The 18,970-nt window shown below is 53.3% G+C and overlaps 1 protein-coding gene across 1 annotated transcript; it reads left to right on the top strand.

Annotated features, from left to right (window-relative positions):
• The first annotated feature begins 385 nt into the window (after positions 1–385).
• Positions 386–8,704, top strand: LOC115638955 (membrane primary amine oxidase-like). Its single transcript, XM_030541144.1, has 4 exons — positions 386–2,359; positions 4,969–5,254; positions 7,626–7,755; positions 8,057–8,704. Exons 1-4 carry the CDS (start codon positions 787–789, stop codon positions 8,339–8,341), a joined length of 2,274 nt encoding a protein of 757 aa, XP_030397004.1. The 5' UTR covers positions 386–786; the 3' UTR covers positions 8,342–8,704.
• Positions 8,705–18,970: the final 10,266 nt, after the last annotated feature.

The raw sequence follows: 18,970 nt of genomic DNA, 5'->3' as shown, positions 1-18,970 counted from the left end.
CACCTGATCCCTTTGTCTCCAACACCTTCAGCTGGAATCTTTGCAGAGCAGGGGCCCAGGCCATCAGTTGCCAGGAGACAGAGTGCCAGGCATTTAGGTGCACTGGCCCTTTGCTCTTCAGCAATCACATGCCCTTATCCCACCACCTAGATACTTAAGAACTGCATAGGGGACACTGAGGCACCAACACAGTATTCAGAGGAAACATCAAGAACATTCCCAGGTCGTCACACCAAGTAAATTGCCAAGCAAGGGAATTATTAGAAGCAAGACAGAGGGAAGCCCGAAGGGGGAAAGTCTGGGACAGGGCAGCAGAGAAGTGGACTGTAGCCAGGGAGGGATCGGGTTACAACAACTGGCAAGAAGCCGCTAGCAGACGGTCTCTCTTCTTCAATATCTCTGCTTTGTTGGCCAGAGCATTTTGCTTTTCCTGTTTTTTTGGGTCTGTGCTTGTGTTTTCTAAAATGACTCCAAAGCCATCCCTGCTCCAAAGGACCGCGGAGCTGGGGGCAGCCTCTGTAACCCGCCTCCCGAAGAACTGGCCAGGAAGTGAGTGCTGCGTGGAGACCTAAAGTGCTGCTTAAGAAGCTGAGCCTGTGAATGGTCTGGAGACGCAGAAGAAGCCTTTTATGGTTGACAGCAAACCTCAAGCGTCTTCTCACCACCTCTCCCTCCTCCAGCCCTGCACCTCCCCACAAACAGGCATAGCCTGCTCTCCTAGCTAGGCTGCCTGCAGTAGGGAGCTCCATTCTGTCAGGCTTCAGGAGCCGCCTCTGCTGCTGCAACATGAACCTGAAAACTGTCCTCATCCTCCTGGTTCTGGCGCTAGCCACAATTTTTGCTTTGGTTTGTGTGTTGCTGACTAGAGGAGTGAAACCGGCCACCTGTGAGCCACAGAGCCTGAGCAGTCAGAAGGGAGAGCACAGCGACCAGAGCCTGGTCTTTGCTGATCTGACGCCAGAAGAAATGAAGCAAGTGGTGACGTATCTTCAGGAGAACCTTGGGGTGCCATTGGTAGATGCCTCTCAAGCAAACCCTTCTGATAACTGCATTTACTACGTCGATGTGCAGCTCCCCACCAAGGCAGAGGCATTGGGGTTCTTGGATCGTGGGGGCAGGCGACCCCCCCGGCAGGCGCTGGCTGTGGTGTATTTCGGAAACCAACCAGATCCGAATGTCACGGAGTACGTGGTGGGTCCCCTGCCAAAGCCAACAACTCACAGGGATGTCACCGTGCGGAAGTATGGAGGGAAGCTGCCGTACCACCGCAGACCAGTGACTGAGAAGGAATACAAGGATATTGACCGCTTTGTCTACCAGGAGTTCTCCAAAGCACCAGGCTTGCTCAGAGAGTGCTGTGATTATGGTGAGACCAATTTTGCTACCCTCACCTCAGTTCCTCGGGGGTTCCAGTCAGGAGATCGTGCCACCTGGTTTGTTCTGTTCCAGAACGTGAATGGCAGTGGCTTCTATCTGCACCCAGTGGGGCTGGAGGTGCTGGTTAATCACAGCAGCCTGGATGCCTCCCAATGGAGGATAAGCAAAGTGTTCTATAATGGCCAGTACTATGAAGACATGGAGCAGCTGGAGACTGAGTTCATACAAGGCCGTGTGAAAGAGGTAAAAGTTAAGAAAGTCCAACCTGATGAGGAATTTGGTTCCATGAGGCCCAGAGCAGCCCCCATGGCACCAGGCCCTTTGCAATATGAGCCTCGTGGGCCCCGCTACAGCATCCAAAACAATCACGTCATCTTCCAGTCCTGGAGTTTTGCCTTTGGGATGGATGTGAATACAGGACCACGTCTCTTTGACATCAAGTTCAATGGAGAGAGAATTGTCTATGAGCTGAGTCTCCAAGAAGCCCTTGCTGTCTACGGCTCTAATTGTCCTGGAGGGATGGTGACTAGATATATGGATGCGAGCTTTGGCATCGGCAAGTCTGCTTTTGAGCTGGTCCGAGGTGTTGATTGCCCCTACACAGCCACCTATGTGGATAGACACTATCTAGTTGAATCAGAGACCCCTAAACTTAATAAAAACTCCTTGTGTATTTTTGAGCAGGACACTTCAGTCCCGCTGAGGCGTCATTATTCCAACTTGCAGTCCCTGTACTATGGCGGTCTAACTAAATATGCTCTTGTTCTCAGAGCCATTTCAACGCTCATTAACTATGACTACGTTTGGGACTTCATATTCTACCAGAACGGAGCTATTGAAGTAAAAATCCATGCCACTGGCTATATTAGCTCATCCTTTCTCTATGGCACAGGCACTGAACATGGCAGTCAGGTTGGGGAACACACCCTAGGGACAATACACAACCATTTCATCAATTATAAAGTGGACTTGGATGTTGGAGGTAGGTCTCTTTGCATGTGCGCGCTCTCTCTCTCTCTCTCTCTCTGGGAGCAGCCCAGGGTGGCTCAAAGGGGGCTTCTGAATTCTGGGCTTGGCCAGGGCCTGCCCATCCCCCAGTGTAAATTAGAACCTAATTTAAGGCAGATTCCCACAGCCGAAAACAGCTGCAACACAAAGGGATTAGGCAGTCACATCCTTTCCCACCCCCTGGCTCACTCTTCTGCCAGGAGCTGAGTGTGTGGGGTAGTCATTACACCAGCCCTGTTCTGAAATGGTGTAAAGGAGCTGGAATGCAGCAAGAATCGGGGCCACTAGATATAAGCGCTGCATTCTATAGTTTGTAATTCAGGGAGCTGGCAGGGTCCCCTCCCCATAAAGCGAGCTGGAGACCACCTTGGCTACACTGGCGCTTTACAGCGCTGCAACTTTCTCGCTCAGGGGTGTGAAAACAACACCCCTCTGTGTGCTGCAAGATACAGCGCTGCAGCGCTGGGAGCGCGGCTCCCAGCGCTGCAAGCTAATCCCCACAGGGAGCTGGAGTACGTGCAGCGCTGGGAGAGCTCTCTCCCAGGGCTGGCACCGCGACCACACTCCACTTCAAAGCAAGTTTCGAGTGTAGCCAAGGCACAGAAACTCACCAGAGCAGTGGATAAAGTGGAGCAGCCAGATTAAATTAGAAAACCTTCTGGATCAGCTTCCATAGGAAAAACATCAAACTTTGGCAGGTTTAGGAATTGTAGACACAAACTTTGCTGACTGCGTGCCATAGGTCTTGGATGCAACCGCCTCCCTGGGGGGAGAAAAAGGGATTCACCATTGAACCTGGAAGAGTATAACATAACTGCCCCTGGGAATAACAAATTAGGACGGATTCACTCCCATCCACCTGTGGGAGCATGCATTCATTCTGCACATGTAAGAGGCCATTTTATGTTACAGACCTACTTAGCCCCAAAGGGGATGCTTGCAGGAATCAAACCCAGCTATTAGACTAGGATATAGCATGGAAAACAGGTTACTCTTGCTAGCGACTTTCTGCATGAACAGCGTCACATGACAAAGTACCAACCATACCTTAGCCAAATACCAGTAAAGTGTCCTATTAACCACTGGGTGGCGATTATCAGCTTCCCCATAGGGGTGAGCCTAAGCAGTGGAGCATCCGCTGAGCAAGTCCCAGTGGGGTGACCAGACAGCAAGTGTGAAAAATAGGGACGGGGTGGGGAATAAAAGGAGCCTATATAAGGAAAAGGTCCAAATATCAGGACTATCCCTATAAAATCGGGACATCTGGTCACCCTAAGTCCCAGAGGCATTCTCAGCACACATGGGCCCCCCGCCATAATGAGTGTCAGACACACACGACAGATGGCAAGAAGCTGAAACTTCAATTCCTTCCTGACTGTCATGGCATGACCTGGGGCAGGGAGGGTTCAATGGCAAATACCCCTGTGTCATGTGACTCCTGTGAATAGTTTCACACTCATGGAAGAGTTGTGAAAAGGCAGGAGCTGTTGGAAGCTTCTAGGGACAGTTTCTGCCCTCTTGGCATCATCAGCTAGCAAGAGTCTCTTCTGATGATATAATGCTTCTAACTTGGGTTGCATTGGCTGAAAGCACTTGGTGTCCTCTCAGAGAGCTGCAGGGGCAGAGCTGTAGCTCTTCACTATATTCAGCTGTTAATTTTCTTTCTCCTTTCTGGACTTTTAAACTCTCTTGAACCAAGCACAAGGTATTTTATAACTAAAATTAAACATTAATCCTCTCAACAAAGGGTTGCCCCTAATCCACCCATGAAATGTCATGAGTCCCGTGGGACCAGCACCTCTTAGAAGACCGGATGACAGATTATTGAAGATGGCATAATTAGAGGATTGGAGGATGAACTGTAAAACCTTGCTACCCTCGAGGAGTTAGATGGCTGAACGATCTAAATATGGACTGGTGATACCTATGAAAAAAGATGCACTTATTAAAGGATTTTCTCTATACTCATGTCACAGACAGAAGGTGGCAGATACATCGTTTAGTGGTGGAGCTGCCTGAGGAGACATCATAGAAATATAGCCAGTGATTTTGAAACACGTTCACTGTATAATAAGCCCGGTGCAATAAATCTCAGTTCCCCGTGCCAGCTCTAAGTGTTGAGAGGAAAGAACACCCTTTTTCCCAGGAGTTAGGGGGGGAAATGACCTTTCCCCATTTCCCACATGGCTGAAGAATGGAAAGCAGTGGAGCAAGGAGGAGTTTCCAAGAGGACACAAGTAGTTTGGGTGCACAGCAGGGTGGGCTGGGGATCCCTTACTCTGATGAGTCAATCCAGCAGAGAACTCTAGAATTTTTCATGTCCCAACATGCTAAGTGAGTAGGAAGTTCCTTGTTCTGTAGTATTGTCAGCTGCTCCTTTTGGAGGGGGTGGTGTTTCCTCTATGCAATAGATTGGTTCTGTTCAAGATCTTTCACAGAGTTCTTCGTCCCCCTGAGTGAGCTGCAGGACCTGCCCCTGTAGTTTGCAGTTTGGAATGAGCCACGGCCTGACTCTTACAACCTATCAGGAAGCCCAGGAGACCAAAGATGCAATTTCTCAGAGGCTTTCTCTTTGCCTTGTAGGAACAAAGAATTCTCTGGTGGCTCATGACATGACATTCGATACCGTGCAGGCTCCTTGGAGTCCAGAGCACCAGATACAGAGGCCACGGCTAACCAAGAAAGTCCTGGACACTGAGGACAAGGCTGTATTCCCACTTCACTCCAAGATCCCCAGATACATCCACTTCACCACCAACCGTGAAAATAAGTGGGGACACCAGCGCGGCTACAGGATCCAGATAGTCAGCTTTGCTGGGGACCATCTGCCAGAAGCCAGTTCCATGGAGCGGTCCATCAGCTGGGGGAGGTAGGTGTTCACATTTAGAAATTAAGCAATTCCTGCTTGTGCTTAAATAATTGCTATCCCTCTGCAGGTTGGTGCCATGTTGGGACCAGTGGCTGTAAAACCGGGGCTATGGGGAGCAGCCTTCAGTGATACAGCAATGGGCCAGCAGCCTCCTGCTTCAGGGCCTGAGCTGAGCACTGCTTGCCTGGCACTAGGGGAACCACTTATTCCACAAGTCCCCCTGTGGGGTTTCTTGCACCTTCCTCTGAAGCAGCGGGTGCTGGCTGCTTTCAGAAATGGGACACCGGATTGGGTGGACTCTCCAGTCTGACGCCAAGATAAAGGAAGGAATTCAGTGCTGGCCTCTTTCCATCCAGCTTTGCTTGGGTGCAGTAGTAATGCTGTATTCTGACTGATATATCGGCTGGGTTATGCCTCTGACCCTGGCTCTCCCACCCTGTCCTTCTGGGGTCACTCTGGGGCAGCAGGGATGAGAGACCCGGAGAGAGGGATCCAAAACAGAAACTGACTTGATGCAAGCTCTGCAGTTGCTGTTTCCCTCTCTGCCATGGCTCAGCCTCTGGAGGCCCCATCCCTGTTAGCGAGCCACACACACGCAGGGAAAACAGCCAAAGGGAAATGATGTAAAATCCCTGCAAAGCTGAAATAGCATCCCAGGCTGGGACAACGTGGAGGGAAAGAGGCCAGGAGTACGGAGGCGTTCGCTCTCCCTGCCCAGCTGCTGGAGTCTGGGGAGCTGTGAGTGAAGTTAAAAATAGATTTTAAAAGCCTCCAGGCACAGCTCCCATGATCACCACGGGCTCAGCCCCAGAGCTGGGGGCCATTTCTGGGGAGGGGGACTGTGGGCTCAGCCCCAGAGATGGGGGCCCCTGTCTGGGGGGGGGGGGAGAGGGGACTCACCATGGGCTCAGCCCCAGAGCTGGGGACCTTGTCTGGGGGGAGGGGCTCACCTCAGGCTCATCCCCAGAGATGGGGGCCCCCGTCTGAGGGGGGGGACTCACCATGGGCTCAGCCCCAGAGATGGGGCCCCTGTCTGAGGAGGGAACTCACCTCAGGGTCATCCCCAGAGATGGGGGGCCCTGTCTGGGGCGGGGACTCACTGTGGGCTCAGACCCAGAGAATCTCCACGCTATTTTGCTGATGACACAAACCCCAATTCTCTTTCCCCCGTGCCATGGCTCTTTGTTAACTTTGTCTTTGCTCTGTTTGGAGAGGGAAATCAGAAAGGGTCATGCCATAGCTCTGGGCTGTGGGGCTGTGGCTTCCTGCCCTACAGGGGAAAGGTTAAACAATTACAATAAATATTCTTGGCCTTTAAAACGCAAGAGAAAAGTGCAAGAATTGCTTCTCTCCATAGTTGTTCCTTGACTAGAAGCTGGAGCCAGACAAATTCAAATTAGAAATTAGGCCCCAGTTTTCTGCAGTGAGGGCGATTAACCAATAGAATCAGGTCCCAGGGTAAATGTTGGTTCTTTGTCTCGTGATGTCTTCAGGTCAGGACTGGGTACATTTCTGGAGTTCTGGGGCTCAATACAAGAGTAACAGGGTGAAATTTAATGGCCTACCTGTCAAATAGAGGAGGGATATGATAGATCTTATGGTCCCTTCTGGCCTGAAATGCTATGAATCTTGATTGTTCTATGCAGTGTTGCTGTTGGTCCCAGGATATTAGGGAGACAAGGTGGGTGAGGTCCAGTAAAAGATATTATGGCCCCCATGTTTCTATGTGAATCTAGATTGTTATTTAAGATATACCTGTCGAGTCCTGTCATCTTGGGCAGTGTCCCTTTAAGTGCAGTATGATGCTCACTGAGAGGCAGCAATCTGGGTCTCAGAAGGTCCCTGTAGCCAGATCTCTACGGTAATCTCTCCATCCCTTGCTGTCATGTCCCAGACTGTCTCTCTCCACCACACAGCCTGTGCCATGTCCTGTCCTTCATGACTCATCTGTTTGACCACATTGTGCTGATCGTTTCATGGCCCTTCCATTTCATACCCTCTCCCCTAGTATTCCTGCCCCTTATCAGCATTTGTAAGTGTGGGGTGGGTTCTCTCTCAGGGGGCTCCCCATTGCTAGATGCTGTGTGAGTGGGGCCACTACACTGGTGATTTGCAGAGAGGGCGCACCGCTAGCCCGCTGCACACACAGGGCCCTTTAAAAACACTAACTCTTTAATCGTCACATGCCCTTGGCGGCAGGAATCATTATTGCCATTCTGCCACTGGGGAAACAGGGACAGAGAGAAGTGACTTGCCCAGGCTCATGCAGCAGGGAAGGGAATCCAGGAGTCCAGGCTCCCAGAACGGATGTCGTCACTCAGGCTCAGCCTGCATGGGGAGGGCAAATCAATCTTTTCTCTCTGCTCGTTAGGTACAAACTGGCCGTCACCAAACGAAAAGAGGAGGAGCCAACCAGCACCAGCATCTACAACCAGAACGACCCCTGGACGCCCACCGTGGCCTTTGCTGACTTCATAGACAATGAGACCATCGTAAACGAGGTGTGCTGGGTCCTTCCAGTGAGGGCTGCAGCGCCTTCCAGGGAAGTGTGCAGGGCAGGCAGACACACACACACACACAGAGCAAGCAGATGGGGAGCCCAGCCCAGGGGTGGGCAGACACGCTGCTGGCTAGAACATGTCACAGCCAGCAGGGTAGTCCCTCATTCCCTGGGTGTGTTGAAGTGTATGCTGGAACAGTGGTCATTGCTCCGTGGTGTTTACAGAGGGTCTGCCCCAGGTGTGCTCTCCTAGCCAGCACTTCTCCTGAAATAGCCCAGTGACGCCTCTCTTCCTCTTCCAGGACCTGGTTGCCTGGATTTCTGTTGGCTTCCTGCATGTCCCGCATACTGAGGATATTCCTAACACGGTGACTGTGGGGAACGGAGTCGGCTTTTTCCTGAGACCCTACAACTATTTTGATGAAGACCCCTCTGTTCACTCACCTGACAGCATCTATTTCAGAAGTGACCAGGACCCCAGCATGTGTGAAGTTCATCCTGTTGCCTGCCTGTCAAAGACAGCCTCGTGCTCACCAGCCCTCCCTGCATTCACCTACAATGGCTTCCGGAACCAGACAGGTCCCTGAGCCACTGACTGCAGGGTCTTGTAAGTGTGCTAGTGATCGACTGTTCATTGGGCCATGTGCTCAGCTTCCATCGAAAGCAGCAGTCAGCCCTGGCTCACTGACACCATAGGTCTGTAGATGGTTTATACAGGGCTGTCCTTAGGCATACGCAGTATACACAGCTGCGTAGGGCACCAAGAAATCTGGGGCACCAAATTGCCCCAAATTTCATGGTGCCTTAGGCAGCTGGGTGCTGCATACGCGACAGCACTAGTCCCAGTGACCAGCCCTATCCCTTGGCTGGCACCACCTGGAAGGGGCAGGGCCATCTCTAGGGCAGGGGCGGCTCCAGCACGCCAAGCGCATGCTTGGGGCGGCATGCCGTGGGGGGCGCTCTGCCGGTTGCTAGGAGGGCGGCAGGCAGGCAGCCTTCGGCGGCATGCCTGCGGACGGTCTGCTGGTCCTGCGGCTCCGGTAGACCGTGCCTGTGGGAGGTCCACCAGAGCCGCGGGACCGGTGACTGGCAGAGTACCCCCCGCAACATGCCGCTGTTCTTGGGGTGGCGAAATGCCTAGAGCCACCCCTGCCCTAGGGGGTGTGGGGCCCCGGACAACTCCCTCCACCCTGCCTCTTACCCTCCCCCCTGTTCTGCCCCGGCTCACCCCCATTGCACCTCTTTCCCCCAGCGACCCCGCACTCACTGGCAGCGGCGGGAACTGGAGCAACGCGGCCCCAGCCCACTCTACTCCACCAGCTCCCAGACTAGTGCAGCAGTCAGGTTCCTGGCATGTTGTCAGCAGGGCCCTCAATTGGACAAAGTTTGAAATACCTCATGTTTAATTAAAGTTTTCCCAGGTCCCTTTTGATTCAACAGACACCTAGTGACCTGGTGCAGAGTTGCAGTTTATTTAAGAGTGTGTATAAGAAACTTAGACACAGAAGCTCTGAACACTCACTAGACAAGACCTGATATAGCTTCAAGCAAACATTCACTAGCAAGCATCTGTCATCTTCTCACAGGCCTGCCAAGGAGCTCAGGTTGGATGTGCATTCAAGACCAATTTTTATTTCCTGTAACATTTCTGTATTGCTGCAAGCTCTGTATCCTCATTGGCTTAGGTGTATGTCAGTCAAAATATTACAGCTGTCGGTACCTTCACATATATTCAATAGTTACACATATGTCCACATTATAAAACACAGGAAAAGATGTGCTAATAAAAGGTAAGTTACAGCAGCATCATTTGGAAAAGGTTTTAAAAAGTGCTAATGGCTTTAGAAATGTCTTGCTTTTGTCTCCTGTTTTGTGTTGCTGTAAGGCAGGGGCTCTCAGCCTCTCCAGACTACTGTACCCCATTCAGGAGTCTGATTTGTCTTATGTACCCCAAGTTCCACCTCACTTAAAAACTACTTGCTTACAAAATCAGACATAAAAATACAGCAGTGTCACAGCCCACTAGTACTGAACAATGACCGACTTTCTCATTTTTACCATATAATTGTAAAACAGATCAATTACAATTAAAATATTGTCCTTAGACGTTTCAGTGTATCGTCTATAGAGCAGTATAAGCAAGTCATTGGCTGATGAAATTTTAGTTTGACTGGCTTTGCTAGTGCTTTTTATGTAGCCTGTTGTAAAACTAGGCAAATACCTAGTTGAGTTGATGTACCCCCACCCCTGGAAGACCTGTGTGTATCCCCAGGGGTGTGTGTGTCCCTGGTTGTGAACCACTGCTGTAAGGGACCAAAAGCTCCTTTGGGTGGAAGTTCCAGGGCACTGCATGGGAGGCAGAAGATATGGGTTCTGTTCCCAACTCTGCTTATGATTCAGTATGTAGAACTTGGGAGGCGTCACTTGACCTCCTGGTGCCATGGTTTTCTGTGCTGTAAAAGGGGCACGAATCGATAATGCTGACTCTGTGTTGTAAAATGTTTTGAGCTCAATGGATGAAGGTCATGAGTGTTCCCGTTGGAGGGAGGCAGGGCTCAAACAGACCCAGCAGGATTACTGCGAAGACCAGGGCCAGCTCTAGCCATTTCGCCGCCCCAAGCACGGCGGCACGCCACAGGGGGCGCTCTGACGCTCGCCGGTCCAGCGACTCCGGTGGACCTCCTGCAGGCACGTCTGCGGGAGGTCCACCGGAGCCTCCTGCCGCCCTCCCAGCAACTGGCAGAGTGCCCCCCATGGCGTGCCACCCCAAGCACGCGCTTGGCGCGCTGTGGCCTGGAGCCGGCCCTGGTGGAGACCCAACAGGAGGGTGTAGGACAGCGATGACTAAGAGGTGGGAGGCAGTCTGCCTGATGCATTCCCATCAGAAAGCTCAGGATATGTTGCAGCAGACTGCAGATGGCAGACCGATGTTCAAGATGGGCCTCAAGGACTGGTGCACTTTGGGGACTGCTAGTTCCATGGGGAGTTGCGGAGATGTTAGGGCATTGGCTGGCATGCTCATTTGCATGGAATTGCCCAGAATGCCCCTTGTTATCTCACTGCACAGCTAGTGGGAGAACAGCCTGGATGCTTTGAGTGCTGAGACCGTGCTCCCAAGGCCAGAATTGTGGCCAGGCCTCGAGTCTGGGTTACAGGACTGTTGTGTGACCCTGCAGCTGTCAAGGCTGGCCGCGGAAGGGGTCCCGGTGACCAGGAAGCTGTGTTTAACACAGGGTGTCATGTTCACTCAGTTTTTGGGTGCCTGTTTAAAGGCTGAATTTCTGCATTCCAGTTGCTTAAGGGGACACAGGGGTCTCTCCCCACCAGAACAGGGTGGCAGCAGATCTTTGCTAGGTGGATCCAGGCAATAAGGGCTGATAACAGTTCCTTATTTTTTCATCTTGGTACAAGAAGACTGGGAGTTGCTGAGTGCTGCAAAAAGCAGCAAGAAACACCCTTGGCGATAGTGAATGGAGGTGAGTCCTGTTAATAATTAATCATAACAATAATAATATCAGAGGAGAGAGAGAGTAGGGGTGCTAAGAAAACAGTCCCTTATTTCTGAAATACAATGTTGGTAACCCTTTCTCCAGGCTCTTTGCGTTGGTTTTGCATCTGTCTGCAAGCTGGTCAGGAGACATTTGCTAAGGGGTCTGGGGGGGTTGCCGTCTCTGTTGGGTCAAGGGAGCTGGTGCTCAAAATGGCATTCCCTGCCTAATAGACTAGCACTCAAGTGCTTTTCAAACCCAGACTTGTGTGTGATCCATTTCCTAGAGATGGGCTGGAACCAGAACCCCAGCTCCAAACACTCTGGGAAAGTTCTGATTCGAGCCTAAACTTTACTCCCTGACTCCAACTCCTAACACATGGGGATTGCGATGCCTGTTTGCTATGAACAGGACATGATGATCTGGGGGGCAGTGGGAAGACCAGCTCCCGTAAGTTGACCTTTATTTCTCCTCCCCCAGGCTCTGGCCATCAGTCCTGATTCTGGAGCCTGTCAGCAGTGCTGCAGTGCTGGTTGGTTGTGGGAGATGGGGGCTCAGAGATGCTGATTGTCAGCACAAGTGCATTGCAACACATTGGGAGGCTCGGATGTGGAGGAAAGGCCTGGCCTGGCCTGGCCTGGCCTGCTGTGAGGGGGCTGCAAGATTGTCATTGCAGCATTCAGCACAGTTACCGGAAATAAATGCTAGGTTCTGCTCTTGGCTCTCAGATCCCCTCTGTCTGCGATGAGAAAGTTTCACTCCCTTAGGACACTGGTGGGCTGCTTAATTTGTCTCCCTAGCACAAACAGTCCTGGCAAGAGGGGTCAGAGGCTGAGCACGAGGGCCAGGCTCTAGCAAATCCCAGAGTAACGGCCCAGCGAGCCAGGAAATGCTCCCCAGTCACTTCCAGTCAGTAGGCCCAGGCAGAGCAGCTTTCTCGGGGCTGGAGATTATTCCACTCTGGAGCATACAGCTGTGAGTTGTGCTGCAGTATTGCGGAGGGGCCCAGCCCCACAAAGCTGGGCACTGACAAAGGACCAGGCCCCTGCACTCAGGAGTGAAGGAGCTAAGCACCAGCTATTGCCTGTTGTGATGGCAGCTTTTCTCGCTAGCAATCTCAGGGCTGTGGGGAGGGGGTCTGAGAGCAGTGCAGGCCTAAGGAAGAGTGATGCCTTCCCTTTAATGAAGGGAACACTCCGTGTTCCTCTGCCCCACTCTCCGGGGCTCTGGGGTGAGGGAGAGGGTTGGCCTGAGAACAGGTCATCAGTCACCTTCAAAATTCCCTTGCTCTGGCTACTTCTTCCAGGCTCTCTCTGCTTGTGACATCACAGTTGTCACTACAATAACCAGTCGTGACATCACTAACAGAGGAGGGAGCGCCCATTGTGCATGACACTGCTGGCGTGGTGTCCAGGTGTGGGAGAACCTAGCATCCGAGGAGGAGGGGGAGGAGACTCACAGCTGACCGAGAAGTGGAGCTGGCTTAGCTCCCAGCATGAGGATGCCACCTCTGCTCTCCTGCTTTCACCCCTTTCCCAGCAGGTGGCAACCCAGCTGCTTCTGAGCTCTCCGGCACATGGCAAGAGCGCGGTGGGGCAGCCTGTGGCACATCTGTGGGAGGCTCAGCTCCCTCTCCCTTGGATTGCCTGTTGTTCCCTGAGGAATATTTGTTCAATAGTTGATTGTGATTTGTAAGGAGCCCAGTCGTGCACGGGGCAAGGGACAGGTTAAAGGGCTGTGGGAGCAGCCAGCCAGGAGTTCTTCAGGTGCTCCGTGGCTGTGCAATACCTTTGCTACCATTCCACGCACAAGACGCGTGCTGGGAATGCTCTGTGGACCCAGTCCATTGACAGCAAAGCACTAGCTGGAAAATAAGGGACAAACAAGTGAGTTAATGTGTAACAATTGTACCAAGCAGGGATTAATCACCCCTGGCCTTGGCTTTTGTGGAGAGCAATCCTAGCTCTGAATCAGAGACATGGACCCTTGTCCAATGGCCCCACAGCCCTGCCAGACACCTGCAGGGCCTCAGAGCTCATGCAGCCCAGCGCCGTGGGCACAGAACATCTGAGCAAGTCCCATGTGCCCTGGTGCCCGCCTCTTCGTAGTGGGGCTTGTCCCAGGGAACATGCACCAAACTGGAAGGCGAGGCCTCCAAGTCTGGTGGGTTTGTGTGTCTTGAGGATGGGGAAGGCCCATTATCTGCCCCAAGGAACAGACGCTTTACCAAGGTCAGGGCTTGGCCTCGCTTTTGAGACATTGCTCAAACCGCGTGTGCGCCTTAGGTTGGGCAGTCCCATGGGAGTGCAGGGGAGTCTGCCTCATGCAGCACCTCTCAGGGGCTGGGACATTCGCTCGGGCAGCAGGCCTGGCCTGAGAGCTTGCTAACAAGGAACCTGGTGGTCTGCATAAGGAGCTGCAATGCTTTCCCCATCTGTCAAACGGCAGCACTGGACTCTAGAAAGCTGGTGTGAAGGGCCAGCGGAGCACTGGTATGTGTGTGCAGTGCAGTGGCCGCGTGAGTGTATTTATACGGACTGTCATGGAACCCAGGGGCTGGGTCAGGCGCAGTTTGCTGACCAGGGCAGGAAGGGATTCAGTGTTCTGACTGGTCACAGATGTCGAAGGTCAGGATTGGTAGGAGGGTGTATTGTGCTGTGGACTGAACAAGAACAGAGCCAGGATCAGAGCCCATTGAGCTGCAGAGTGTCTCCAGCTGCTGAAGACCCTGTCCCTGGGCTGACAGCGTCCAGGTGGGGATGTCATTTGTGAGGTGGGTTCTATGGGATCAGAGCTGGAGGCTTTCCATAAAAATGAGCCCTGGGAGCTCCCTGCTCTTGTCTGAGAGATGTTTTATGGCTGCTGCATTCAGGGATCCCTGCCTGGGCCAGGCCTGGTGCACGGGGCCCACAGTGATGGGCCCCTCTCTCAGGCTCCTTTGTGCTCGCTCAGGGACACATGCAGGGTTCTGTGCTCTTTGCTTTACCACAAGGTCTGCTCCTTCCTGCTCTGTTATTGACTCCTTCTCTCTCCTGGGTGCTAGTTCAACCCCGAAGCCCTGACCAGGCCCAGTCAGGATTCCCTTTCCCCAGAGCAGCAATGTCAGGTCAACTCTCCTGGCCAAAATGCCCCTCGGTGAAGTTACCTGGGTCTCCCCCAGCTCTAGGCTCAGGACTGTGTCATGATGCTTGCTCCTATATCCCATCCCAGAGGCGGTTGCATTTCAGTGGCAAGAGCAGTTATCCCCAGTCTATGCCCTGTCTGAGGGCTCCCCAGAAAGCTCAGTGTATTAGGATGATTCCTCTTTTAATAGAAGAACAGACCGAAAGCCATATGGAAAGCAGTTTACTTTGCAGACTCCCGACTGGCTGGGAAAGATGCATCTTCCTCCCAGAGCTTTGCCAGCTGACAGTGGGTCTGTAGAGATTATCCGGTGGGACAGTCCAAGAATTGGTTCCCACATAAGGGCCAATGCCCAGGAGATGAGAGTGGGCCAGAGTAGCTGCCCAGACAACGGCAAACGGAAGGTGCGGAAAATACCTGCCAAGGAGTGGTGGGGACGTGTTAGAAAGTCCTTGCTGTTAGGCTCCTCCCTGCACAGGAGGGAACAATCCTGCCTACAACCCCAGGGTAGGTGGTGGACTAGCTGATTATGGCTTTTCCATCTCCTGTGTCTGTGGTTCGGCTGCTGTACACCGCTCACAGGTGGGGGCATTAGCAGCAGCATCCTTTGCCCCATCTCTGGCCTCTGAGAATCTCAACGGGCTTTAAAAACATCAGTGTGTTGAGCCTTGTGCTCTCCCTTCTGCCCCGTCCTCCTCCCTGAGGTCCCGGTGCCAGGGGAAGTACTGAACTCACAAGCCCCTGGGAGTCTTTAAAGCAAGAGGGGGTTGCTCTAACAGCTGCTCTCTGGGTGGACCACAGGTTACTGGGCTCAGTGCTGTCCCATGGGAGGGAAGTATAGTTGCCTCTACTGCAAGGGTCCCTGGGTGGGGCTAGCCTGACACAATGATCCATTCAGACCTTCTTGTCCATGGGCCTTGTCTCTCATGCTTCCACCATCTTCACACCATCTGTGATGGTGCAGTTCCTCTGGATTTATGCCAGAGTAGACGAAAGCAGAATCAGGCCCCATGAGCTGGGAAAGCAGAAGTATGGAGGGGTCAGTGACAGCCATAAATGGGATGCTGTTCCCTGAATGTTCCCTGCCTTCCGCACATGGCGAGCCAGTCCCTGGGGAGGCCAGGTTCTCAGAAATCCATCACCATCTGCCTAGTGTGTTTACTGGATTGGCCTGCCTGGACTCTGCTTGCTGCACTGGTGCAGGTGAAGGCTGGGAGTGCACCGCGCTAACTGCTGCCAGCCAAGACTAGCTCCTCGCTCCCCAGCACTTAGTCCCCTCAAAGTTCCTGGCTGGCCGGGAGCACTTTAGATTAAATATTTGCCCAGAGGACACAGACAGGCTCTCTGACGGAGGGGATGTCGCAGCAAGGGCAGAAGCTGGGAGCGTTTCCCAGAGCCCATATTACTGATTGTGTGACTGGACACTAACCAGAGCCCTGGGAATCTCAGGGAACACTCTGTCCCAAAGCCAGCTGTCGTGGTTAGTGGATCAAAGGTTGGCGAGAGGCACTGGGGCTGCAATGGAGTTTTGTCGTAACTTGTTACGTATTGAAACTCTCTGGAGCAAGAGGAGCTGGCGGTTCTGATGTGGTTGGTTTTTTTTCTCCCTGTTTATTATCGTTTCAGATGCCATGGATTGGGAACTGTGGGTGCTTTATAAATAGGCTGAACGTTAGTCCTCCTTTCCTGGCCTACATCGAGGGCTCTGCATCCTCTGCTCAAAGGCTGCTTCGCAGTGTCCGGCAGCCATCGCTCCTCGGCTCATGAGCCCTGCACAGCGGCCTGTAAACACTGTAGTCCTGTGAAAGGATGGAGCCAGCAGCTGAGGAACCGGCATCACTGGAGATGCTCAGAGCTGGGACAAGGCAGCATTCAGCCACCAATGGTAGTGTAGTACTGATGAAATTAATCTCACCATGATGCACGTCCATCCCACACCAAAGGAGTCTACAGACGGGGACACTTCCCCTCTTTCTCCAGTGCTACACACAGAGGTGCTGCAAGCTTCCTCATGTAGGGACCTGCAAGTCCCAGCTTGCAGAAGTTAAAGTGCATCAAACATGGCTACACATATGCCCCCTTCCTTCCTGTTGCTGTGCTTACCTGGAGAGTGGTTCCCATCCTGTGGCTGCAGGGCCTCTCCTTACTCCCTTCTGCATGTTAGTGGGAAGCCCCATCTCCTCCCCAGCAGCCCAGAGGCTGTGGAGTTCAGATCTGGGCTGCGTCCCAGCCATGGTGCCCAGCACGCAGAGAAGAGCCTGGGGCAGCTGGAACTTCACGTTCAATCCTCAGATGGTACAACAAAGCATGAAAGCCCCTGCTCCTTCCCCAGAGCCATGGGCTGATTCCTACTCTGTGCCCTTTCCAGCCTCAGGGGCATGGGTCAGACTTGGAATACCGTTGCGCCAAGACCAGTTTCCTTAGATGCAAGGAGAGATGAGCTCCCAGCAGATGGGAGCACAGAGCTAACCCAGGTGAAACTACTCCAGATCCTGCTCTGCCCTTATCCCCTAGAGCACACCCCCTCCACCCATGGCCCAGTGTATGCTGGGCCTGTGTGAATGGAGTGGAAGGGTCTCAGCCCAGTTCCTACTGGAGAGGTGTCCACACCAGTAAAACCACGCACACCGGTGGCAGCCTCAACAGAGAGCCACAGGTTGAACTGGCCATGGGGTTGGAGTGCCTGTCTTGCTCCAGGTCAAGGATGAGGCCAGTTGGAGGAGCCAGGAGCGTACAGAGAGAAGAAACTTGTACTGCCACTGCCCCTCCAGGATCTCTCATGCCTGGAGAATCCGCTCAGGACAGAGGAAACAAAACTGGGATTGGGAATGCAGCTCCTGTGAAACATCCAGCAGGATGGGTCTTCTCCTGGTTCAGAAAGACAGGGGGTACTAGCCCCAGAACACCTCCTTTGGATCTCAGAGGACCTTGCAAAGGAAGGTCAGTGTCATCACTCCCACTTCACAGAGGGTGAAATGGAAGCATCGACTCACCCAAAGCTCCCCAGCAGGTCAGGGCAGAGCTCTGCTCTCCTGAACTCCCTGCTCCTGGAGCCTGTGAAAGGCCGGGTTTGAACCCCCCGGAGAACAGTAGGAGCAGAGGATTTTCTCCCCGTGATGATTTCTCATTGGAATGCAGGGAAGTTTGGGGTCAGTGGCCATGGGGCTCCAACATGTGTCAGCCAACTTGTCTTATTAAAGATGAGGAGGCCCGTAACATGCTGCGATACAGCTTCTGACTCCTGGGGAGAGTACACAACATACCCAGCCACAGTGGAGAGAGAAGGGCTAAACTCAGGCTGGTGCCGGGAAGGCCAGGAGTTCTCTGCAGGCGTGTGAAGGAGGAATTCGGCTCTGGCAGGCTGTGAGGGGTGATCTGCCGAGCACAAGGAATCCCAGGCAGCCCAAGCCCAAAGTGCTGTCTCCTTAACTCGCAGTCAGAAGGAAACTTGGAGCGAGACCAGGCTGGATTCGGCAGATATTACAGCACGCTGGAGGGCCAGGAGGAATCTTGTGTTACCCTGGCAAGAAGCTGCATTGCTCTCTCGGAGGCAGCTGTTCCTAGCCCTGGACAAATGTTTCTCAGTGCTGAGAAACTCCACTAGAACTCCCAGCAGGACGAGGGGCCTGGACGTTGGCTCTGGGCCCACCGTGGCACAGATTCCATTTCTCCTCTGGAGGAGGCGCCTGTCCCATACTTTCTGAGGGGGTCAGGGCTAGGCCAAAGCGTGGCATTGTCTCCCAGGCTGGGTGCTGTTCTGCCCATGGGTGCACCACAGGGTGGGGCATAGGGGTTGTCAGCGCTGTGGGTGTGGCCAGACTATACTCCTTACTCTGAACAGCCAGCCCTGGAAATGCATCATTTCGCCCTGCGGGGCTGTGTAGGGCTTGGACTCAGCTACCAGGGAGACAGGGGTCCTTTGGGGGGCAGGGGGAGCTGTGTTGGGATCAGAGTGACCCCAGGTTGATTGGTGTCCCTCTCTGGGCAGGGGCTTCCTGGAGGGAGGCCCTTATCCAAGCAGCAGGTCTGCATGCAAGCAGGATGCAGATGAAAGACACGCAGGGAACGTGGTGCAGTATCTGAACACCTTACACTCGGCAGTGGCAAAGCACCTGCTGGATTTCAGGGTCTCTGGCTTTTCTTCCTTGGCCCTCGCAGTGCTGGGTCCTGACCGAGGAGCAGCTGCACGTACAGACATTGCAACCCTCTGGCACACATGCCAGGCTTCTGGGGACGTGGGCAGAGCCACGCCCCGTGGCTGGCCGAAGGAAGGCCTGGGCACAGCACGCTCTCCATCACGGGGGTGTTTGAGCAGAACAAAAAGTTCCAACCAGTCATTATCTGTTGATGAAACCCAGGCCCCGACTGTCACTGGGTCAATTTCCTAGTCACGTGCTTCCCCCAGCTGTGCCCAACAGATCCAGGCCAGGCTGTGTGGTCTGAGAGGGGCAGGAAGCTAGAGGCCAGGCTCGGGGCTGGGAGGTAGACAGACATTCTGGGTGGGTGCCATGCTGGGGTGTATGGGCAAAGCTGGTGCCTTGGGTGGTGCAGTGGTGCCATCTGGGGATGGGGACGGGGCGGGGTGGTGGTGGAGTGCGAGAGGTG

This window comes from Gopherus evgoodei, chromosome 23, assembly GCF_007399415.2.
Source record: "Gopherus evgoodei ecotype Sinaloan lineage chromosome 23, rGopEvg1_v1.p, whole genome shotgun sequence".
Classification (NCBI taxonomy): domain Eukaryota; kingdom Metazoa; phylum Chordata; order Testudines; family Testudinidae; genus Gopherus; species Gopherus evgoodei.
Note: the sequence above shows the minus strand (reverse complement) of the source record. Positions and strands in the feature narration are given on the sequence as shown.

Coding starts and splice junctions, on each gene's coding strand:
- LOC115638955 (XM_030541144.1), top strand. CDS start 787: ATGAACCTGAAAACTGTCCTCATCCTCCTGGTTCTGGCGCTAGCCACA. Junction 2,360..4,968: donor AGTGGACTTGGATGTTGGAG/GTAGGTCTCTTT, acceptor TTTGCCTTGTAG/GAACAAAGAATTCTCTGGTG. Junction 5,255..7,625: donor CGGTCCATCAGCTGGGGGAG/GTAGGTGTTCAC, acceptor TCTGCTCGTTAG/GTACAAACTGGCCGTCACCA.